This window comes from Salmo salar, chromosome ssa10 (assembly GCF_905237065.1).
Source record: "Salmo salar chromosome ssa10, Ssal_v3.1, whole genome shotgun sequence".
Taxonomy (NCBI): domain Eukaryota; kingdom Metazoa; phylum Chordata; class Actinopteri; order Salmoniformes; family Salmonidae; genus Salmo; species Salmo salar.
Genome location: NC_059451.1, coordinates 3,603,848 through 3,626,582, shown reverse-complemented (window position 1 = coordinate 3,626,582; position 22,735 = coordinate 3,603,848). Strand labels below are relative to the sequence as shown.

General features: G+C 39.8%; 1 protein-coding gene across 3 annotated transcripts in view; it reads right to left on the bottom strand.

The window, feature by feature from the left end:
* Window positions 1–22,735, bottom strand: part of LOC106613426 (nuclear receptor corepressor 1) — a 77,025-nt gene that overhangs the window by 50,365 nt on the left and 3,925 nt on the right. Inside the window, exons 1-3 of one of the 3 annotated variants that reach the window (XM_045687249.1) lie at window positions 18,377–18,520; window positions 18,097–18,180; window positions 17,536–17,726 (exon numbers count right to left, since the gene is read on the bottom strand). In XM_045687249.1, coding sequence (XP_045543205.1) covers window positions 17,536–17,726; window positions 18,097–18,171 — 266 coding nt within the window. In that variant the 5' untranslated portion in view covers window positions 18,172–18,180; window positions 18,377–18,520. Of the gene's footprint in view, window positions 1–17,535; window positions 17,727–18,096; window positions 18,181–18,308; window positions 18,521–22,735 lie in introns of those variants that run through there. The other 2 variants (XM_045687250.1, XM_045687248.1) reach the window with 2 other exon arrangements.

Genomic DNA, 22,735 nt, shown 5'->3' with positions numbered 1-22,735 from the left:
CACCTCCTACACTAACCCAATAGTTTATTAGGACTAAGACACCTCCTACACTAACCCAATAGTTTATTAGGACTAATACACCTCCTACAATAACCCAATAGTTTATTAGGACTAAGACACCTCCCAACCCAATAGTTTATTAGGACTAAGACACCTCCCAACCCAATAGTTTATTAGGACTAAGACACCTCCTAACCCAATAGTTTATTAGGACTAAGACACCTCCTAACCCAATAGTTAATTAGGACTAAGACACCTCCTAACCCAATAGTTTATTAGGACTAAGACACCTCCTAACCCAATAGTTTATTAGGACTAAGACACCTCCCAACCCAATAGTTTATTAGGACTAAGACACCTCCTACACTAACCCAATAGTTTATTAGGACTAAGACACCTCCTACACTAACCCAATAGTATATTAGGACTAAGACACCTCCTACACTAACCCAATAGTTTATTAGGACTAAGACACCTCCTACACTAACCCAATAGTTTATTAGGACTAAGACACCTCCTACACTAACCCAATAGTTTATTAGGACTAAGACACCTCCTACACTAACCCAATAGTTTATTAGGACTAAGACACCTCCTACACTAACCCAATAGTTTATTAGGACTAAGACACCTCCTACACTAACCCAATAGTTTATTAGGACTAAGACACCTCCTAACCCAATAGTTTATTAGGACTAAGACACCTCCTACACTAACCCAATAGTTTATTAGGACTAAGACATCTCCTACACTAACCCAATCGTTTATTAGTACTAAGACACCTCCTAACCCAATAGTTTATTAGGACTAAGACACCTCCTAACCCAATAGTTTATTAGGACTAAGACACCTCCTAACCCAATAGTGTATTTGGACTAAGAAACCTCCTAACCCAATAGTTTATTAGGACTAAGACACCTCCTAACCCAATAGTTAATTAGGACTAAGACACCTCCTAACCCAATAGTTTATTAGGACTAAGACACCTCCTAACCCAATAGTTTATTAGGACTAAGACACCTCCCAACCCAATAGTTTATTAGGAATAAGACACCTCCTACACTAACCCAATAGTTTATTAGGACTAAGACACCTCCCAACCCAATAGTTTATTAGGACTAAGACACCTCCTACACTAACTCAATAGTTTATAAGGACTAATACACCTCCTACACTAACCCAATAGTTTATTAGGACTAAGACACCTCCCAACCCAATAGTTTATTAGGACTAAGACACCTCCTACACTAACCCAATAGTTTATTAGGACTAAGACACCTCCTACACTAACCCAATAGTTTATTAGGACTAAGACACCTCCCAACCCAATAGATTATTAGGACTATGACACCTCCTACACTAACCCAATAGTTTAATAGGACTAAGACACCTCCAACCCAATTGTTTTAGGACTAAGACACCTCCCAACCCAATAGTTTATTAGGTCTAAGACGCCTCATACACTAACCCAATAGTTTATTAGGACTAAGACACCTCCTACACTAACCCAATAGTTTATTAGGACTAAGACACCTCCTACACTAACCCAATAGTTTATTAGGACTAAGACACCTCCTAACCCAATAGTTTATTAGGACTAAGACACCTCCTACACTAACCCAATAGTTAATTAGGACTAAGACACCTCCTACACTAACCCAATAGTTTATTAGGACTAAGACACCTCCCAACCCAATAGTTTATTAGGACTAAGACACCTCCTACACTAACCCAATAGTTTATTAGGACTAAGACACCTCCTACACTAACCCAATAGTTTATTAGGACTAAGACACCTCCTACACTAACCCAATAGTTTATTAGGACTAAGACACCTCCCCAACCCAATAGTTTATTAGGACTAAGACACCTCCTACACTAACCCAATAGTTTATAAAGACTAAGACACCTCCTAACCCAATAGTTGATTAGGACTAAGACACCTCCTAACCCAATAGTTTATTAGGACTAAGACACCTCCTAACCCAATAGTTGATTAGGACTAAGACACCTCCTAACCCAATAGTTTATTAGGACTAAGACACCTCCTAACCCAATAGTGTATTAGGACTAAGACACCTCCTAACCCAATAGTTTATTAGGACTAAGACACCTCCCAACCCAATAGTTTATTAGGACTAAGACACCTCCTACACTAACCCAATAGTTTATAAAGACTAAGACACCTCCTAACCCAATAGTTGATTAGGACTAAGACACCTCCTAACCCAATAGTTTATTAGGACTAAGACACCTCCTAACCCAATAGTTGATTAGGACTAAGACACCTCCTAACCCAATAGTTTATTAGGACTAAGACACCTCCTAACCCAATAGTGTATTAGGACTAAGACACCTCCTAACCCAATAGTTTATTAGGACTAAGACACCTCCTAACCCAATAGTTAATTAGGACTAAGACACCTCCTAACCCAATAGTTTATTAGGACTAAGACACCTCCTACACTAACCCAATAGTTTATTAGGACTAAGACACCTCCTACCAACCCAATAGTTTATTAGGACTAAGACACCTCCTACACTAACCCAATAGTTTATTAGGACTAAGACACCTCCTACACTAACCCAATAGTTTATTAGGACTAAGACACCTCCTACACTAACCCAATAGTTTATTAGGACTAAGACACCTCCTACACTAACCCAATAGTTTATTAGGACTAAGACACCTCCCACAACCCAATAGTTTATTAGGACTAAGACACCTCCCAACCCAATAGTTGATTAGGACTAAGACACCTCCTAACCCAATAGTTTATTAGGACTAAGACACCTCCTAACCCAATAGTGTATTAGGACTAAGACACCTCCTAACCCAATAGTTTATTAGGACTAAGACACCTCCTAACCCAATAGTTAATTAGGACTAAGACACCTCCTAACCCAATAGTTTATTAGGACTAAGACACCTCCTAACCCAATAGTTTATTAGGACTAAGACACCTCCTACACTAACCCAATAGTTTATTAGGACTAAGACACCTCCTACACTAACCCAATAGTTTATTAGGACTAAGACACCTCCTACACTAACCCAATAGTTTATTAGGACTAAGACACCTCCTACACTAACCCAATAGTTTATTAGGACTAAGACACCTCCTACACTAACCCAATAGTTTATTAGGACTAATACACCTCCTACAATAACCCAATAGTTTATTAGGACTAAGACACCTCCTACACTAACCCAATAGTTTATTAGGACTAAGACACCTCCTACACTAACCCAATAGTTTATTAGGACTAAGACACCTCCTAACCCAATAGTTTATTAGGACTAAGACACCTCCTACACTAACCCAATAGTTTATTAGTACTAAGACACCTCCTAACCCAATAGTTTATTAGGACTAAGACACCTCCTAACCCAATAGTTTATTAGGACTAAGACACCTCCTAACCCAATAGTGTATTTGGACTAAGAAACCTCCTAACCCAATAGTTTATTAGGACTAAGACACCTCCTAACCCAATAGTTAATTAGGACTAAGACACCTCCTAACCCAATAGTTTATTAGGACTAAGACACCTCCTAACCCAATAGTTTATTAGGACTAAGACACCTCCCAACCCAATAGTTTATTAGGAATAAGACACCTCCTACACTAACCCAATAGTTTATTAGGACTAAGACACCTCTAAACCCAATAGTTTATTAGGACGAAGACACCTCCCAACCCAATAGTTTATTAGGACTAAGACACCTCCTACACTAACTCAATAGTTTATAAGGACTAAGACACCTCCTACACTAACCCAATAGTTTATTAGGACTAAGACACCTCCCAACCCAATAGTTTATTAGGACTAAGACACCTCCTACACTAACCCAATAGTTTATTAGGACTAAGACACCTCCTACACTAACCCAATAGTTTATTAGGACTAAGACACCTCCCAACCCAATAGATTATTAGGACTAAGACACCTCCTACACTAACCCAATAGTTTATTAGGACTAAGACACCTCCCAACCCAATAGTTTATTAGGACTAAGACACCTCCCAACCCAATAGTTTATTAGGACTAAGACACCTCCTACACTAACCCAATAGTTTAATAGGACTAAGACACCTCCAACCCAATTGTTTTAGGACTAAGACACCTCCCAACCCAATAGTTTATTAGGTCTAAGACGCCTCCTACACTAACCCAATAGTTTATTAGGACTAAGACACCTCCTACACTAACCCAATAGTTTATTAGGACTAAGACACCTCCTACACTAACCCAATAGTTTATTAGGACTAAGACACCTCCCAATCAAATAGTTTATTAGTGCTAAGACACCTCCTACACTAACCCAATAGTTAATTAGGACTAAGACACCTCCTACACTAACCCAATAGTTTATTAAGACTAAGACACCTCCCAACCCAATAGTTTATTAGGACTAAGACACCTCCTACACTAACCCAATAGTTTATTAGGACTAAGACACCTCCTACACTAACCCAATAGTTTATTAGGACTAAGACACCTCCTACACTAACCCAATAGTTTATTAGGACTAAGACACCTCCCAACCCAATAGTTTATTAGGACTAAGACACCTCCTAACCCAATAGTTTATTAGGACTAAGACACCTCCTACACTAACCCAAAAGTTTATAAAGACTAAGACACCTCCTAACCCAATAGTTGATTAGGACTAAGACACCTCCTAACCCAATAGTTTATTAGGACTAAGACACCTCCTAACCCAATAGTGTATTAGGACTAAGACACCTCCTAACCCAATAGTGTATTAGGACTAAGACACCTCCTAACCCAATAGTTTATTAGGACTAAGACACCTCCTAACCCAATAGTTAATTAGGACTAAGACACCTCCTAACCCAATAGTTTATTAGGACTAAGACACCTCCCAACCCAATAGTTTATTAGGACTAAGACACCTCCTACACTAACCCAATAGTTTATTAGGACTAAGACACCTCCTACACTAACCCAATAGTTTATAAAGACTAAGACACCTCCTAACCCAATAGTTGATTAGGACTAAGACACCTCCTAACCCAATAGTTTATTAGGACTAAGACACCTCCTAACCCAATAGTGTATTAGGACTAAGACACCTCCTAACCCAATAGTTTATTAGGACTAAGACACCTCCTAACCCAATAGTGTATTAGGACTAAGACACCTCCCAACCCAATAGTTTATTAGGACTAAGACACCTTACCTAACCCAATAGTTAATTAGGACTAAGACACCTCCTAACCCAATAGTTTATTAGGACTAAGACACCTCCTAACCCAATAGTTGATTAGGACTAAGACACCTCCCAACCAAATAGTTTATTAGGACTAAGACACCTCCTACACTAACCCAATAGTTTATTAGGACTAAGACACCTCCTACACTAACCCAATAGTTTATTAGGACTAAGACACCTCCTAACCCAATAGTTGATTAGGACTAAGACACCTCCTAACCCAATAGTTTATTAGGACTAAGACACCTCCTAACCCAATAGTTTATTAGGACTAAGACACCTTCCAACCCAATAGTTTATTAGGACTAAGACACCTCCTACACTAACCCAATAGTTTATTAGGACTAAGACACCTCCTACACTAACCCAATAGTTTATTAGGACTAAGACACCTCCTACACTAACCCAATAGTTTATTAGGACTAAGACACCTCCTACACTAACCCAATAGTTTATTAGGACTAAGACACCTCCTACACTAACCCAATCGTTTATTAGTACTAAGACACCTCCTAACCCAATAGTTTATTAGGACTAAGACACCTCCTAACCCAATAGTTTATTAGGACTAAGACACCTCCTAACCCAATAGTGTATTTGGACTAAGAAACCTCCTAACCCAATAGTTTATTAGGACTAAGACACCTCCTAACCCAATAGTTAATTAGGACTAAGACACCTCCTAACCCAATAGTTTATTAGGACTAAGACACCTCCTAACCCAATAGTTTATTAGGACTAAGACACCTCCCAACCCAATAGTTTATTAGGAATAAGACACCTCCTACACTAACCCAATAGTTTATTAGGACTAAGACACCTCTAAACCCAATAGGTTATTAGGACGAAGACACCTCCCAACCCAATAGTTTATTAGGACTAAGACACCTCCTACACTAACTCAATAGTTTATAAGGACTAAGACACCTCCTACACTAACCCAATAGTTTATTAGGACTAAGACACCTCCCAACCCAATAGTTTATTAGGACTAAGACACCTCCTACACTAACCCAATAGTTTATTAGGACTAAGACACCTCCTACACTAACCCAATAGTTTATTAGGACTAAGACACCTCCCAACCCAATAGATTATTAGGACTAAGACACCTCCTACACTAACCCAATAGTTTATTAGGACTAAGACACCTCCCAACCCAATAGGTTATTAGGACTAAGACACCTCCCAACCCAATAGTTTATTAGGACTAAGACACCTCCTACACTAACCCAATAGTTTAATAGGACTAAGACACCTCCAACCCAATTGTTTTAGGACTAAGACACCTCCCAACCCAATAGTTTATTAGGTCTAAGACGCTTCCTACACTAACCCAATAGTTTATTAGGACTAAGACACCTCCTACACTAACCCAATAGTTTATAAGGACTAAGACACCTCCTAACCCAATAGTTTATTAGTGCTAAGACACCTCCTACACTAACCCAATAGTTAATTAGGACTAAGACACCTCCTACACTAACCCAATAGTTTATAAAGACTAAGACACCTCCCGACCCAATAGTTTATTAGGACTAAGACACCTCCTACACTAACCCAATAGTTTATTAGGACTAAGACACCTCCTACACTAACCCAATAGTTTATTAGGACTAAGACACCTCCTACACTAACCCAATAGTTTATTAGGACTAAGACACCTCCCAACCCAATAGTTTATTAGGACTAAGACACCTCCTAACCCAATAGTTTATTAGGACTAAGACACCTCCTACACTAACCCAATAGTTTATAAAGACTAAGACACCTCCTAACCCAATAGTTGATTAGGACTAAGACACCTCCTAACCCAATAGTTTATTAGGACTAAGACACCTCCTAACCCAATAGTGTATTAGGACTAAGACACCTCCTAACCCAATAGTTTATTAGGACTAAGACACCTCCTAACCCAATAGTTAATTAGGACTAAGACACCTCCTAACCCAATAGTTTATTAGGACTAAGACACCTCCTAACCCAATAGTTTATTAGGACTAAGACACCTCCCAACCCAATAGTTTATTAGGACTAAGACACCTCCTACACTAACCCAATAGTTTATTAGGACTAAGACACCTCCTACACTAACCCAATAGTTTATAAAGACTAAGACACCTCCTAACCCAATAGTTGATTAGGACTAAGACACCTCCTAACCCAATAGTATATTAGGACTAAGACACCTCCTAACCCAATAGTTTATTAGGACTAAGACACCTCCTAACCCAATAGTTAATTAGGATTAAGACACCTCCTAACCCAATAGTTTATTAGGACTAAGACACCTCCTAACCCAATAGTTTATTAGGACTAAGACACCTCCTACACTAACCCAATAGTTTATTAGGACTAAGACACCTCCACTAACCCAATAGTTTATTAGGACTAAGACACCTCCACATAACCCAATAGTTTATTAGGACTAAGACACCTCCTACACTAACCCAATAGTTTATTAGGACTAAGACACCTCCTACACAACCCAATAGTTTATTAGGACTAAGACACCTCCTACACTAACCCAATAGTTTATTAGGACTAAGACACCTCCCACTAACCCAATAGGTTATTAGGACTAAGACACCTCCCAACCCAATAGTTTATTAGGACTAAGACACCTCCTACACTAACCCAATAGTTTAATAGGACTAAGACACCTCCCAAACCCAATAGTTTTAGGACTAAGACACCTCCCAACCCAATAGTTTATTAGGTCTAAGACGCTTCCTACACTAACCCAATAGTTTATTAGGACTAAGACACCTCCTACACTAACCCAATAGTTTATTAGGACTAAGACACCTCCTAACCCAATAGTTTATTAGGGCTAAGACACCTCCTACACTAACCCAATAGTTAATTAGGACTAAGACACCTCCTACACTAACCCAATAGTTTATTAGGACTAAGACACCTCCTACACTAACCCAATAGTTTATTAGGACTAAGACACCTCCTACACTAACCCAATAGTTTATTAGGACTAAGACACCTCCCAACCCAATAGTTTATGAGGACTAAGACACCTCCTCTAACCCAATAGTTTATTAGGACTAAGACATCTCCTACACTAACCCAATAGTTTATAAGGACTAAGACACCTCCTAACCCAATAGTTTATTAGGACTAAGACACCTCCTAACCCAATAGTTTATTAGGACTAAGACACCTCCTAACCCAATAGTGTATTAGGACTAAGAAACCTCCTAACCCAATAGTTTATTAGGACTAAGACACCTCCTAACCCAATAGTTGATTAGGACTAAGACACCTCCCTAACCCAATAGTTTATTAGGACTAAGACACCTCCTAACCCAATAGTTTATTAGGACTAAGACACCTCCCAACCCAATAGTTTATTAGGAATAAGACACCTCCTAACCCAATAGTTTATTAGGACTAAGACACCTCCTAAACCCAATAGTTTATTAGGACTAAGACACCTCCTACAACCCAATAGTTTATTAGGACTAAGACACCTCCTACACTAACCCAATAGTTTATTAGGACTAAGACACCTCCTACACTAACCCAATAGTTTATTAGGACTAAGACACCTCCCAAACCCAATAGTTTATTAGGACTAAGACACCTCCTACACTAACCCAATAGTTTATTAGGACTAAGACACCTCCCAACCCAATAGGTTATTAGGACTAAGACACCTCCCAACCCAATAGTTTATTAGGACTAAGACACCTCCTACACTAACCCAATAGTTTAATAGGACTAAGACACCTCCAACCCAATTGTTTTAGGACTAAGACACCTCCCAACCCAATAGTTTATTAGGTCTAAGACGCTTCCTACACTAACCCAATAGTTTATTAGGACTAAGACACCTCCTACACTAACCCAATAGTTTATAAGGACTAAGACACCTCCTAACCCAATAGTTTATTAGTGCTAAGACACCTCCTACACTAACCCAATAGTTAATTAGGACTAAGACACCTCCTACACTAACCCAATAGTTTATTAAGACTAAGACACCTCCCAACCCAATAGTTTATTAGGACTAAGACACCTCCTACACTAACCCAATAGTTTATTAGGACTAAGACACCTCCTACACTAACCCAATAGTTTATTAGGACTAAGACACCTCCTACACTAACCCAATAGTTTATTAGGACTAAGACACCTCCTCTAACCCAATAGTTTATTAGGACTAAGACACCTCCTAACCCAATAGTTTATTAGGACTAAGACACCTCCTACACTAACCCAATAGTTTATTAGGACTAAGACACCTCCTAACCCAATAGTTATTAGGACTAAGACACCTCCTAACCCAATAGTTTATTAGGACTAAGACACCTCCCAACCCAATAGTTTATTAGGACTAAGACACCTCCTACACTAACCCAATAGTTTATTAGGACTAAGACACCTCCTACACTAACCCAATAGTTTATAAAGACTAAGACACCTCCTAACCCAATAGTTGATTAGGACTAAGACACCTCCTAACCCAATAGTTTATTAGGACTAAGACACCTCCTAACCCAATAGTTTATTAGGACTAAGACACCTCCTAACCCAATAGTTTATTAGGACTAAGACACCTCCTAACCCAATAGTTTATTAGGACTAAGACACCTCCCAACCCAATAGTTTATTAGGACTAAGACACCTCCACTAACCCAATAGTTTATTAGGACTAAGACACCTCCTACACTAACCCAATAGTTTATTAGGACTAAGACACCTCCTACACTAACCCAATAGTTTATTAGGACTAAGACACCTCCTACACTAACCCAATAGTTTATTAGGACTAAGACACCTCCTACACTAACCCAATAGTTTATTAGGACTAAGACACCTCCTACACTAACCCAATAGTTTATTAGGACTAAGACACCTCCTACACTAACCCAATAGTTTATTAGGACTAAGACACCTCCTACACTAACCCAATAGTTTATTAGGACTAAGACACCTCCTACACTAACCCAATAGTTTATTAGGACTAAGACACCTCCCAACCCAATAGTTTATTAGGACTAAGACACCTCCTACACTAACCCAATAGTTTATTAGGACTAAGACACCTCCTACACTAACCCAATAGTTTATTAGGACTAAGACACCTCCTACCTAACCCAATAGTTTATTAGGACTAAGACACCTCTCTAACCCAATAGTTTATTAGGACTAAGACACCTTCCAACCCAATAGTTTATTAGAACTAAGACACCTCCTACACTAACCCAATAGTTTATTAGGACTAAGACACCTCCTACACTAACCCAATAGTTTATTAGGACTAAGACACCTCCTACACTAACCCAATAGTTTATTAGGACTAAGACACCTCCTACACTAACCCAATAGTTTATTAGGAATAAGACACCTCCTACACTAACCCAATAGTTTATTAGTACTAAGACACCTCCTAACCCAATAGTTTATTAGGACTAAGACACCTCCTAACCCAATAGTTTATTAGGACTAAGACACCTCCTAACCCAATAGTGTATTTGGACTAAGAAACCTCCTAACCCAATAGTTTATTAGGACTAAGACACCTCCTAACCCAATAGTTAATTAGGACTAAGACACCTCCTAACCCAATAGTTTATTAGGACTAAGACACCTCCTAACCCAATAGTTTATTAGGACTAAGACACCTCCCAACCCAATAGTTTATTAGGAATAAGACACCTCCTACACTAACCCAATAGTTAATTAGGACTAAGACACCTCCTAACCCAATAGGTTATTAGGACGAAGACACCTCCCAACCCAATAGTTTATTAGGACTAAGACACCTCCTACACTAACTCAATAGTTTATAAGGACTAAGACACCTCCTACACTAACCCAATAGTTTATTAGGACTAAGACACCTCCCAACCCAATAGTTTATTAGGACTAAGACACCTCCTACACTAACCCAATAGTTTATTAGGACTAAGACACCTCCTACACTAACCCAATAGTTTATTAGGACTAAGACACCTCCTACACTAACCCAATAGTTTATTAGGACTAAGACACCTCCCAACCCAATAGGTTATTAGGACTAAGACACCTCCCAACCCAATAGTTTATTAGGACTAAGACACCTCCTACACTAACCCAATAGTTTAATAGGACTAAGACACCTCCAACCCAATTGTTTTAGGACTAAGACACCTCCCAACCCAATAGTTTATTAGGTCTAAGACGCTTCCTACACTAACCCAATAGTTTATTAGGACTAAGACACCTCCTACACTAACCCAATAGTTTATAAGGACTAAGACACCTCCTAACCCAATAGTTTATTAGTGCTAAGACACCTCCTACACTAACCCAATAGTTAATTAGGACTAAGACACCTCCTACACTAACCCAATAGTTTATTAAGACTAAGACACCTCCCGACCCAATAGTTTATTAGGACTAAGACACCTCCTACACTAACCCAATAGTTTATTAGGACTAAGACACCTCCTACACTAACCCAATAGTTTATTAGGACTAAGACACCTCCTACACTAACCCAATAGTTTATTAGGACTAAGACACCTCCCAACCCAATAGTTTATTAGGACTAAGACACCTCCTAACCCAATAGTTTATTAGGACTAAGACACCTCCTACACTAACCCAAAAGTTTATAAAGACTAAGACACCTCCTAACCCAATAGTTGATTAGGACTAAGACACCTCCTAACCCAATAGTTTATTAGGACTAAGACACCTCCTAACCCAATAGTGTATTAGGACTAAGACACCTCCTAACCCAATAGTTTATTAGGACTAAGACACCTCCTAACCCAATAGTTAATTAGGACTAAGACACCTCCTAACCCAATAGTTTATTAGGACTAAGACACCTCCTAACCCAATAGTTAATTAGGACTAAGACACCTCACTAACCCAATAGTTTATTAGGACTAAGACACCTCCCAACCCAATAGTTGATTAGGACTAAGACACCTCCTACACTAACCCAATAGTATATTAGGACTAAGACACCTCCTCCTAACCCAATAGTTTATTAGGACTAAGACACCTCCTAACCCAATAGTTGATTAGGACTAAGACACCTCCTAACCCAATAGTTTATTAGGACTAAGACACCTCCCAACCCAATAGTGTATTAGGACTAAGACACCTCTCTAACCCAATAGTTTATTAGGACTAAGACACCTCCTACTAACCCAATAGTTTATTAGGACTAAGACACCTCCACACTAACCCAATAGTTTATTAGGACTAAGACACCTCCTACACTAACCCAATAGTTTATTAGGACTAAGACACCTCCTACACTAACCCAATAGTTTATAAGGACTAAGACACCTCCTAACTAACCCAATAGTTGATTAGGACTAAGACACCTCCCAACCCAATAGTTTATTAGGACTAAGACACCTCCCAACCCAATAGTGTATTAGGACTAAGACACCTCTACACTAACCCAATAGTTTAATAGGACTAAGACACCTCCTAACCCAATAGTTATTAGGACTAAGACACCTCCCAACCCAATAGTTTATTAGGACTAAGACGCTTCCTACACTAACCCAATAGTTTATTAGGACTAAGACACCTCCTAAACCCAATAGTTTATAAGGACTAAGACACCTCTCTAACCCAATAGTTTATTAGTGACTAAGACACCTCCTACACTAACCCAATAGTTTATTAGGACTAAGACACCTCCTACACTAACCCAATAGTTTATTAGGACTAAGACACCTCCCGACCCAATAGTTTATTAGGACTAAGACACCTCCTACACTAACCCAATAGTTTATTAGGACTAAGACACCTCCTACACTAACCCAATAGTTTATTAGGACTAAGACACCTCCTACACTAACCCAATAGTTTATTAGGACTAAGACACCTCCCACAACCCAATAGTTTATTAGGACTAAGACACCTCCTAACCCAATAGTTTATTAGGACTAAGACACCTCCTACACTAACCCAATAGTTTATTAGGACTAAGACACCTCCTAACCCAATAGTTGATTAGGACTAAGACACCTCCTAACCCAATAGTTTATTAGGACTAAGACACCTCCTAACCCAATAGTGTATTAGGACTAAGACACCTCCTAACCCAATAGTTTATTAGGACTAAGACACCTCCTAACCCAATAGTTTATTAGGACTAAGACACCTCCTAACCCAATAGTTTATTAGGACTAAGACACCTCCTAACCCAATAGTTTATTAGGACTAAGACACCTCCCAACCCAATAGTTTATTAGGAATAAGACACCTCCTACACTAACCCAATAGTTTATTAGGACTAAGACACCTCCTACACTAACCCAATAGTTTATAAGGACTAAGACACCTCCCAACCCAATAGTTGATTAGGACTAAGACACCTCTACCTAACCCAATAGTTTATTAGGACTAAGACACCTCTCCTAACCCAATAGTTTATTAGGACTAAGACACCTCCCAACCCAATAGTTTATTAGGACTAAGACACCTCACACTAACCCAATAGTTTATTAGGACTAAGACACCTACACTAACCCAATAGTTTATTAGGACTAAGACACCTCCCAACCCAATAGTTTATTAGGACTAAGACACCTCCTACACTAACCCAATAGTTTATTAGGACTAAGACACCTCCTACACTAACCCAATAGTTTATTAGGACTAAGACACCTCCCAACCCAATAGTTTATTAGGACTAAGACACCTCCTACACTAACCCAATAGTTTATTAGGACTAAGACACCTCCTACACTAACCCAATAGTTTATAAAGACTAAGACACCTCCTAACCCAATAGTTGATTAGGACTAAGACACCTCCTAACCCAATAGTTTATTAGGACTAAGACACCTCCTAACCCAATAGTGTATTAGGACTAAGACACCTCCTAACCCAATAGTTTATTAGGACTAAGACACCTCCTAACCCAATAGTTAATTAGGACTAAGACACCTCCTAACCCAATAGTTTATTAGGACTAAGACACCTCCTAACCCAATAGTTTATTAGGACTAAGACACCTCCTACACTAACCCAATAGTTTATTAGGACTAAGACACCTCCTACACTAACCCAATAGTTTATAAAGACTAAGACACCTCCTAACCCAATAGTTGATTAGGACTAAGACACCTCCTAACCCAATAGTATATTAGGACTAAGACACCTCCTAACCCAATAGTTTATTAGGACTAAGACACCTCCTAACCCAATAGTTTATTAGGACTAAGACACCTCCTAACCCAATAGTTTATTAGGACTAAGACACCTCCCAACCCAATAGTTTATTAGGACTAAGACACCTCCTACACTAACCCAATAGTTTATTAGGACTAAGACACCTCCTATACTAACCCAATAGTTTATTAGGACTAAGACACCTCCTACACTAACCCAATAGTTTATTAGGACTAAGACACCTCCTACACTAACCCAATAGTTTATTAGGACTAAGACACCTCCTACACTAACCCAATAGTTTATTAGGACTAAGACACCTCCTACACTAACCCAATAGTTTATTAGGACTAAGACACCTCCCAACCCAATAGGTTATTAGGACTAAGACACCTCCCAACCCAATAGTTTATTAGGACTAAGACACCTCCTACACTAACCCAATAGTTTAATAGGACTAAGACACCTCCAACCCAATTGTTTTAGGACTAAGACACCTCCCAACCCAATAGTTTATTAGGTCTAAGACACTTCCTACACTAACCCAATAGTTTATTAGGACTAAGACACCTCCTACACTAACCCAATAGTTTATAAGGACTAAGACACCTCCTAACCCAATAGTTTATTAGGGCTAAGACACCTCCTACACTAACCCAATAGTTTATTAGGACTAAGACACCTCCTACACTAACCCAATAGTTTATTAGGACTAAGACACCTCCTACAACCCAATAGTTTATTAGGACTAAGACACCTCCTACACTAACCCAATAGTTTATTAGGACTAAGACACCTCCTACACTAACCCAATAGTTTATTAGGAATAAGACACCTCCTACACTAACCCAATAGTTTATTAGGACTAAGACACCTCCAAACCCAATAGTTTATTAGGACTAAGACACCTCCCAACCCAATAGTTTATTAGGACTAAGACACCTCCTACACTAACTCAATAGTTTATAAGGACTAAGACACCTCCTACCTAACCCAATAGTTGATTAGGACTAAGACACCTCCCAACCCAATAGTTTATTAGGACTAAGACACCTCCTACACTAACCCAATAGTGTATTAGGACTAAGACACCTCCTACACTAACCCAATAGTTTATTAGGACTAAGACACCTCCCAACCCAATAGATAATTAGGACTAAGACACCTCCTCACTAACCCAATAGTTTATTAGGACTAAGACACCTCCCAACCCAATAGTTTATTAGGACTAAGACACCTCCCAACCCAATAGTTTATTAGGACTAAGACACCTCCTACACTAACCCAATAGTTTAATAGGACTAAGACACCTCCTACACTAACCCAATAGTTTTAAGGACTAAGACACCTCCCAACCCAATAGTTGATTAGGACTAAGACGCCTCCTACTAACCCAATAGTATATTAGGACTAAGACACCTCCTAACCCAATAGTTTATTAGGACTAAGACACCTCCTAACTAACCCAATAGTTAATAAGGACTAAGACACCTCCCAACCCAATAGTTTATTAGGACTAAGACACCTCCCAACCCAATAGTTTATTAGGACTAAGACACCTCCCAACCCAATAGTTTATTAGGACTAAGACACCTCCTACACTAACCCAATAGTTTATTAGGACTAAGACACCTCCTACACTAACCCAATAGTTTATTAGGACTAAGACACCTCCACTAACCCAATAGTTTATTAGGACTAAGACACCTGCTACACTAACCCAATAGTTTATTAGGACTAAGACACCTCCTCACTAACCCAATAGTTGATTAGGACTAAGACACCTCTACACTAACCCAATAGTTTATTAGGACTAAGACACCTCCTACACTAACCCAATAGTGTATTAGGACTAAGACACCTCCTAACCCAATAGTTTATTAGGACTAAGACACCTCCCAACCCAATAGTTTATTAGGACTAAGACACCTCCTACACTAACCCAATAGTTTATTAGGACTAAGACACCTCCTACACTAACCCAATAGTTTATAAAGACTAAGACACCTCCCAACCCAATAGTTTATTAGGACTAAGACACCTCCTAACCCAATAGTTTATTAGGAGTAAGACACCTCCCAACCCAATAGTTTATTAGGACTAAGACACCTCCTACACTAACCCAATAGTTTATTAGGACTAAGACACCTCCTACACTAACCCAATAGTTTATTAGGACTAAGACACCTCCTACACTAACCCAATAGTTTATTAGGACTAAGACACCTCCTACACTAACCCAATAGTTTATTTGGACTAAGACACCTCCCAACCCAATAGTTTATTAGGACTAAGACACCTGCTACACTAACCCAATAGTTTATTAGGACTAAGACACCTCCCAACCCAATAGTTTATTAGGACTAAGACACCTGCTACACTAACCCAATAGTTAATTAGGACTAAGACACCTCCTACACTAACCCAATAGTTTATTAGGACTAAGACACCTCCCAACCCAATAGATTATTAGGACTAAGACACCTCCTAACCCAATAGATTATTAGGACTAAGACACCTCATAACCCAATAGTTTATAAAGACTAAGACACCTCCTAACCCAATAGTTTATTAGGACTAAGACACCTCCTAACCCAATAGTTTATTAGGACTAAGACATCTCCTAACCCAATAGTTTATTAGGACTAAGACACCTCCTAACCCAATAGTTTATTAGGACTAAGACACCTCCCAACCCAATAGTTTATTAGGACAAAGACACCTCCTAACCCAATAGTTTATTAGGACTAAGACACCTCCTACACTAACTCAATAGTTTATTAGGACTAAGACACCTCATAACCCAATAGTTTATTAGGACTAAGACACCTCCTACACTAACCCAATAGTTTATTAGGACTAAGACACCCCCCAACCCAATAGTTTATTAGGACTAAGACACCTCCCAACCCAATAGTTTATTAGGACTAAGACACCTCCTACACTAACCCAATAGTTTATTAGGACTAAGACACCTCCTACACTAACCCAATAGTTTATTAGGACTAAGACACCTCCTACACTAACCCAATAGTTTATTAGGACTAAGACACCTCCTACACTAACCCAATAGTATAGTTAGTTCTAATCATGCCGTAGTTTGTTCCTCTTACCCAAAGTCAATGGTTTATTCGGACTAATTCTACCGTAATTTGTTGTGCAGAAACTCTTGCTCCACGTTGATGTCAGTGGTGGTCTTGTGTTTGGAGATGGCGGTCCTGCGAGCGCTGGGGAACTCAAAGTCCCAGTCACAGTTGACAGTTAGAGGCAGGACCAGGTCTGGCTTCCTGCAGGAGGAACAGCAGCATCGGGGGGCATGGCTCAGCAGACGACTCTTCTGAAGAAGTTAACAGGTTCACAACAATTTACTTCCAGGTGCATAAAGGGGGGAAATCTAAAGTTTAGCTATGTACTATTTGGGGTTGATATATATATTAAACATGTTGTGGAGCATGTACTGTGTTCCTTCTGAAATTATAACAATATATTACTAACCATAGTCAACAATAGAAATATATTTAATATAAAGATCATTTTAACTAGTATTTTAGATTAGTTGAAATAGCTAAAACCTTCATTGATTGAACAACAAACCAACCTCCTATAATGTCAGTGAATAAATCCAACATAATAAGTAAATAGTAACAAGAACGTTAGCTATTAAGATAACTAAATAAAGGTTAGGGCTAAGTTAGTCAACTACTTGCCCTTGCATGCCCATCCAGGACTTTCTTGGAATGGTTCTCCAAGACATTAAATGAGGCAAGAAGTCTGGTTGTCATCTTTAGACACTGAAATTACATCAGAAATACATTAGCAACATAGCTATATTAAATACTGTATTAGCTATATTATATAGCTCATATTATATATATTATATACTGTTAGTATTATTATACTGTTAGTTGAGCTACTTAACTGCCAACAGTGGCAGCTAACGTTAGCTATCAGCCAAACGGAGTTGGACACAACTTTGAAGTTAAATACCTAGCTAGCTAGCTAGCTACCGTTTATGACACTGGTAGCCTGCTAACAACTTCCGTTCCATCTTCCACACAGCCAGAACAGTTCCTCTCAGGTAGCTAACTACCATCAGCGGTCTTTCCAGCTCGCCACACAAACTACCACGTTGACGCATGCGTCATGCCAGTTACCATAGCAACACGCCAACAGGAGCCAACAGGAACAGGGGAGACAGAAACAAGCTGTGTTGTGGTAGAACAGCGCCCTCCTGCGGTTCAGTATAAAGTTCACTAAATATATACTACTATACTGAACAAAAAATACAAACGCAGCATGTAAAGTGATGGTCCCATTTTTCATGAGCTTAAATAAAATAGCCCAGATATATTCCATACGTATAAAAAGCTTATTTCTCTCAAATGTTGTGCACAAATGTGTTACATCCCTGTTCACAAGCATTTCATCTTTGCCAAGATAATTAATCCACCTGACAGGTGTGGCATATGAAGAATTTGAAAATAGCATGATCATTACACCTTTTGCTGGGGACAATAAAAGGCCACTCTACAATGTGCAGTTTGGTCACACAACACAACAGATGTTTAAAGTGTTGAGGGAGCATGCAATTGTTATGCTGACTGCAGGAAAGTCCATCAGAGCTGTTGGCAGAGAATTGAAAGTCAATTTCTCTACCATAAGCCTCCTCCAACATCGTTTTAGAAAATTGCCCAGTACGTCCAACCGGTCTCACAACTGCAGACCGCGTAAACCACGCCATCTCATGACCTCCACATCCGGCTTCTTCAACTGCGGGATCGTCTGAGACCAGCCACCCAGACAGCTGATGAAACTGGAGTATTTCTGTCTGTAATAAAGCCAGCCCTTTTGTGGGGGGAAAAAAATCATTCTGATTGGCTGGGCCTGACTCCCAAGTGGATGGGCCTATGCCCTCCCATGGCTGTGCCCATTCCCAGTCATGTGAAATTCATAGATTTGGGCCTAAAGAATTTATTTCAATTGACTGATTTCCTTATGAATTCTAACTCAGTAAAATCGTTCAAATTGTTGCATGTTGCATTTACAACTCACACCTACACACTGGTGGAAAAAGTACCCAATTTTCATACTTGAGTTAAAGTAAAGATAACTTCAAAGTAAATGACTCAAGTAAAAGTCACCCAGTAAAATACTACTTGAGTAAAAGTCTAAAAGTATTTCGTTTTAAATGTACTTCAGTATCAAAAGTAAAAAAGTATAAATCATTTAACCTTTCTTATATTAAGCAAACCAGATGACACAATTTTATTGTTTGTTTATTTATTTACGGATAGCCAGGGGCACAATTCAACACTCAGACATAATTTACAAATGAAGCATGTGTGTTTAGTGAGTCTGCCAGATCAGAGGCAGTAGGGATGACCAGGAATTAGACAATTTTCCTGTCCTGCTAAGCATTGAAAATGTAACGAGTATTTTGGGTGTCAGGGAAAACGTAAGGAGTAAAAAGTACCTTATTTTCTTTAGGAAGTAAGTTGTCAAAAATATAAATAGTAAAGTACAGATAAGTTTTTTGGGGGGTTAAGTAGTACTTTAAACCACCACTTGTGTATCAATCTGATTGATTGTGTTGTGCAGTAAGCAGGCTCAGGTGTATAACTGTGGCTCCTTCCACCTTCAAAGAATTGGCAAGAGGACCAACCATGTACACTATATATACAAAGGTATGTGGACACCCCTTCAAATTAATGGATTCGGCTATTTCAAACACACCCGTTGCTGAAAGGTGTATAAAATCCAGCGCACGGCCATGCAATCTAAATAGTCAAACATTGGAAGTTGAATGGCCTTACTCATCTGTCCTCGGTTGCAACACTCACTACCGAGTATCAAACTGCCTCTGGAAGCAACGTCAGCACAATAACTGTTCGTTGGGAGCTTCCTGCAATGGGTTTCCATGGCCGAGCAGCCGCACACAAGACTAAGATCACCACGCGCAACACCAAAGGTCGGCTGAAGTAGTGTAAAGCTCGCCACCATTGGACTCTGGAGCAGCGGAAAGGCGTTCTCTGGAGTGGAATGCTTCACCATCCGGCAGTCCGACGGACGAATTTGGGTTTGGTGGATGCCAGGAGAACACTACCTGCCCCAATGCATAGTGCCAACTAAAGTTTAGTGGAGGGGAATAATGGTCTGGGTTGTTTTTCATGGTTCGGGCCCCTTAGTTCCAGTGAAGGGAAATCTGAACGCTACAGCATACAATGACATTCTAGATGATTCTGTGCTCCCAACTTTGTGGCAACAGTTTGGGGAAGGCCCTTTCCTGTTTCAGCATGACAATGTTCCTGTGCACAAGGCGAGGTCCATACAGAAATGGTTTGTCGATATCGGTGTTGAAGAACTTGACTGGCCTGCACAGAGCCCTGATCTCAACCCCATCAAACACCTTTGGGATGAATTGGAATGCCAACTCTTGTGGCTGAATGGAAGCAAGTCCCTGCAGCAATGTTCCAACATCTAGTGGAAAGCCTTCCCAGAAGAGTGGATGCTGTTATAGCAGCAAAGGGGTTTACCAACTCCATATTAATGCCATGATTTTGGAATGAAATGTTTGAGAAGGTGACCACATACTTTTGGTCATGTAGTGTATGTAACTACGCTATATTGTTTATCCTTGTGTCTGTGCATGTTTTTCAGCATAAAGTACTCTGCAGCCACTCAGTGTGGACACCAGGTGAGGCAACACACAGATTCCTGTTGAACACTCTTTAACTACCTTATTTTCTCAATAAATCTCTCCTTCAATTGATCCCTCTCCCCTTCTCCCTGAATCCTCTAGGTTATATCAGCTGTGCTGGTGAACACCTCCCGCTTCTGAAATGCCTGACAGAGGGCACATCATGATCAAAGGTAAGAGGTCACTTGGCTGGGTAAACAGGAAATATTAAAGAAATGCTTTACATTGAAATTGTATTTGTATTTTTCCGTCTGCAGGTGTGTTTTGATGTGAGCGAGGATTCCAACCCCAAGTCCCGTCATCGCCACCTCACCCACTCTAAGATATCCCCTGAACCAACTGGGGGCCCAAGGCTGGTTAGGAGAGACCCTGAACCAACTGGGGGCCCAAGGCTGGTTAGGAGAGACCCTGAACCAACTGGGGGCCCAAGGCTGGTTAGGAGAGGCCCTGAACCAACTGGGGCCCAAGGCTGGTTAGGAGAGACCCTGAACCAACTGGGGGGCCCAAGGCTGGTTAGGAGAGACCCTGAATCAACTGGGGGGCCCAAGGCTGGTTAGGAGAGACCCTGCACTGTAATTCATTAATCATGTGCCGTCTTCCCCGCTCCTCTCCCCACCTCTTCTTTCTTCCTGTTTTTTTAACCTGTTAGGGCTAGGGGGCAGTATTGACACAGCCGGGGAAAAAAAACATACCCGATTTAATCTGGTTACTACTCCTGCCCAGTAACTAGAATATGCATATAATTATTGGCTTTGGATAGAAAACACCCTAACGTTTCTAAAACTGTTTGAATGGTGTCTGTGAGTATAACAGAACTCATATGGCAGGCAAAAACCTGAGAAGATTCTGAACAGGAAGTGCCCTCTCTGACAAGTTGTTGTTCATCTTGGCTCTTTTTATCGAAGACTGAGGATCTTTGCTGTAACGTGACACTTCCTATGGCTCCCATAGGCTCTCAGAGCCCGGGAAAAAGCTGAATGATATCGAGGCAGCCTCTGGCTGAAACACATTATCGCGTTTGGCAAGTGGCCGATCAGAGTACTCTGAGACTCAGGCGCGTGCACGAGTCGACCCCGTGCTTTATTTTCTTTCCTCTTTTTACCTAAACGCAGATTCCCGGTCGGAATATTATCGCTTTTTTACGAGAAAAATGGCATAACATTTATTTTAAACAGCGGTTGACATGCTTCGAAGTACGGTAATGGAATATTTAGAATTTTCTTGTCACGAAATGCGCCATGCTCGTCACCCTTATTTACCCTTTCGGATAGTGTCTTGAACGCACGAACAAAACGCCACTATTTGGATATAACAATGGATTATTTGGGACCAAACCAACATTTGTTATTGAAGTAGAAGTCCTGGGAGTGCATTCTGACGAAGAACAGCAAAGGTAATAACATTTTTCTTATAGTAAATCTGACTTTGGTGAGTGCTAAACTTGCTGGGTGTCTAAATAGCTAGCCCTGTGATGCCGGGCTATCTACTGAGAATATTGCAAAATGTGCTTTCACCGAAAAGCTATTTTAAAATCGGACATAGAGGAGTTCTGTATCTATAATTCTTAAAATAATTATGTTTTTTGTGAACGTTTATCGTGAGTAATTTAGTAAATTCACCGGTAGGGTTCGGTGGGAATGCTAGTCACA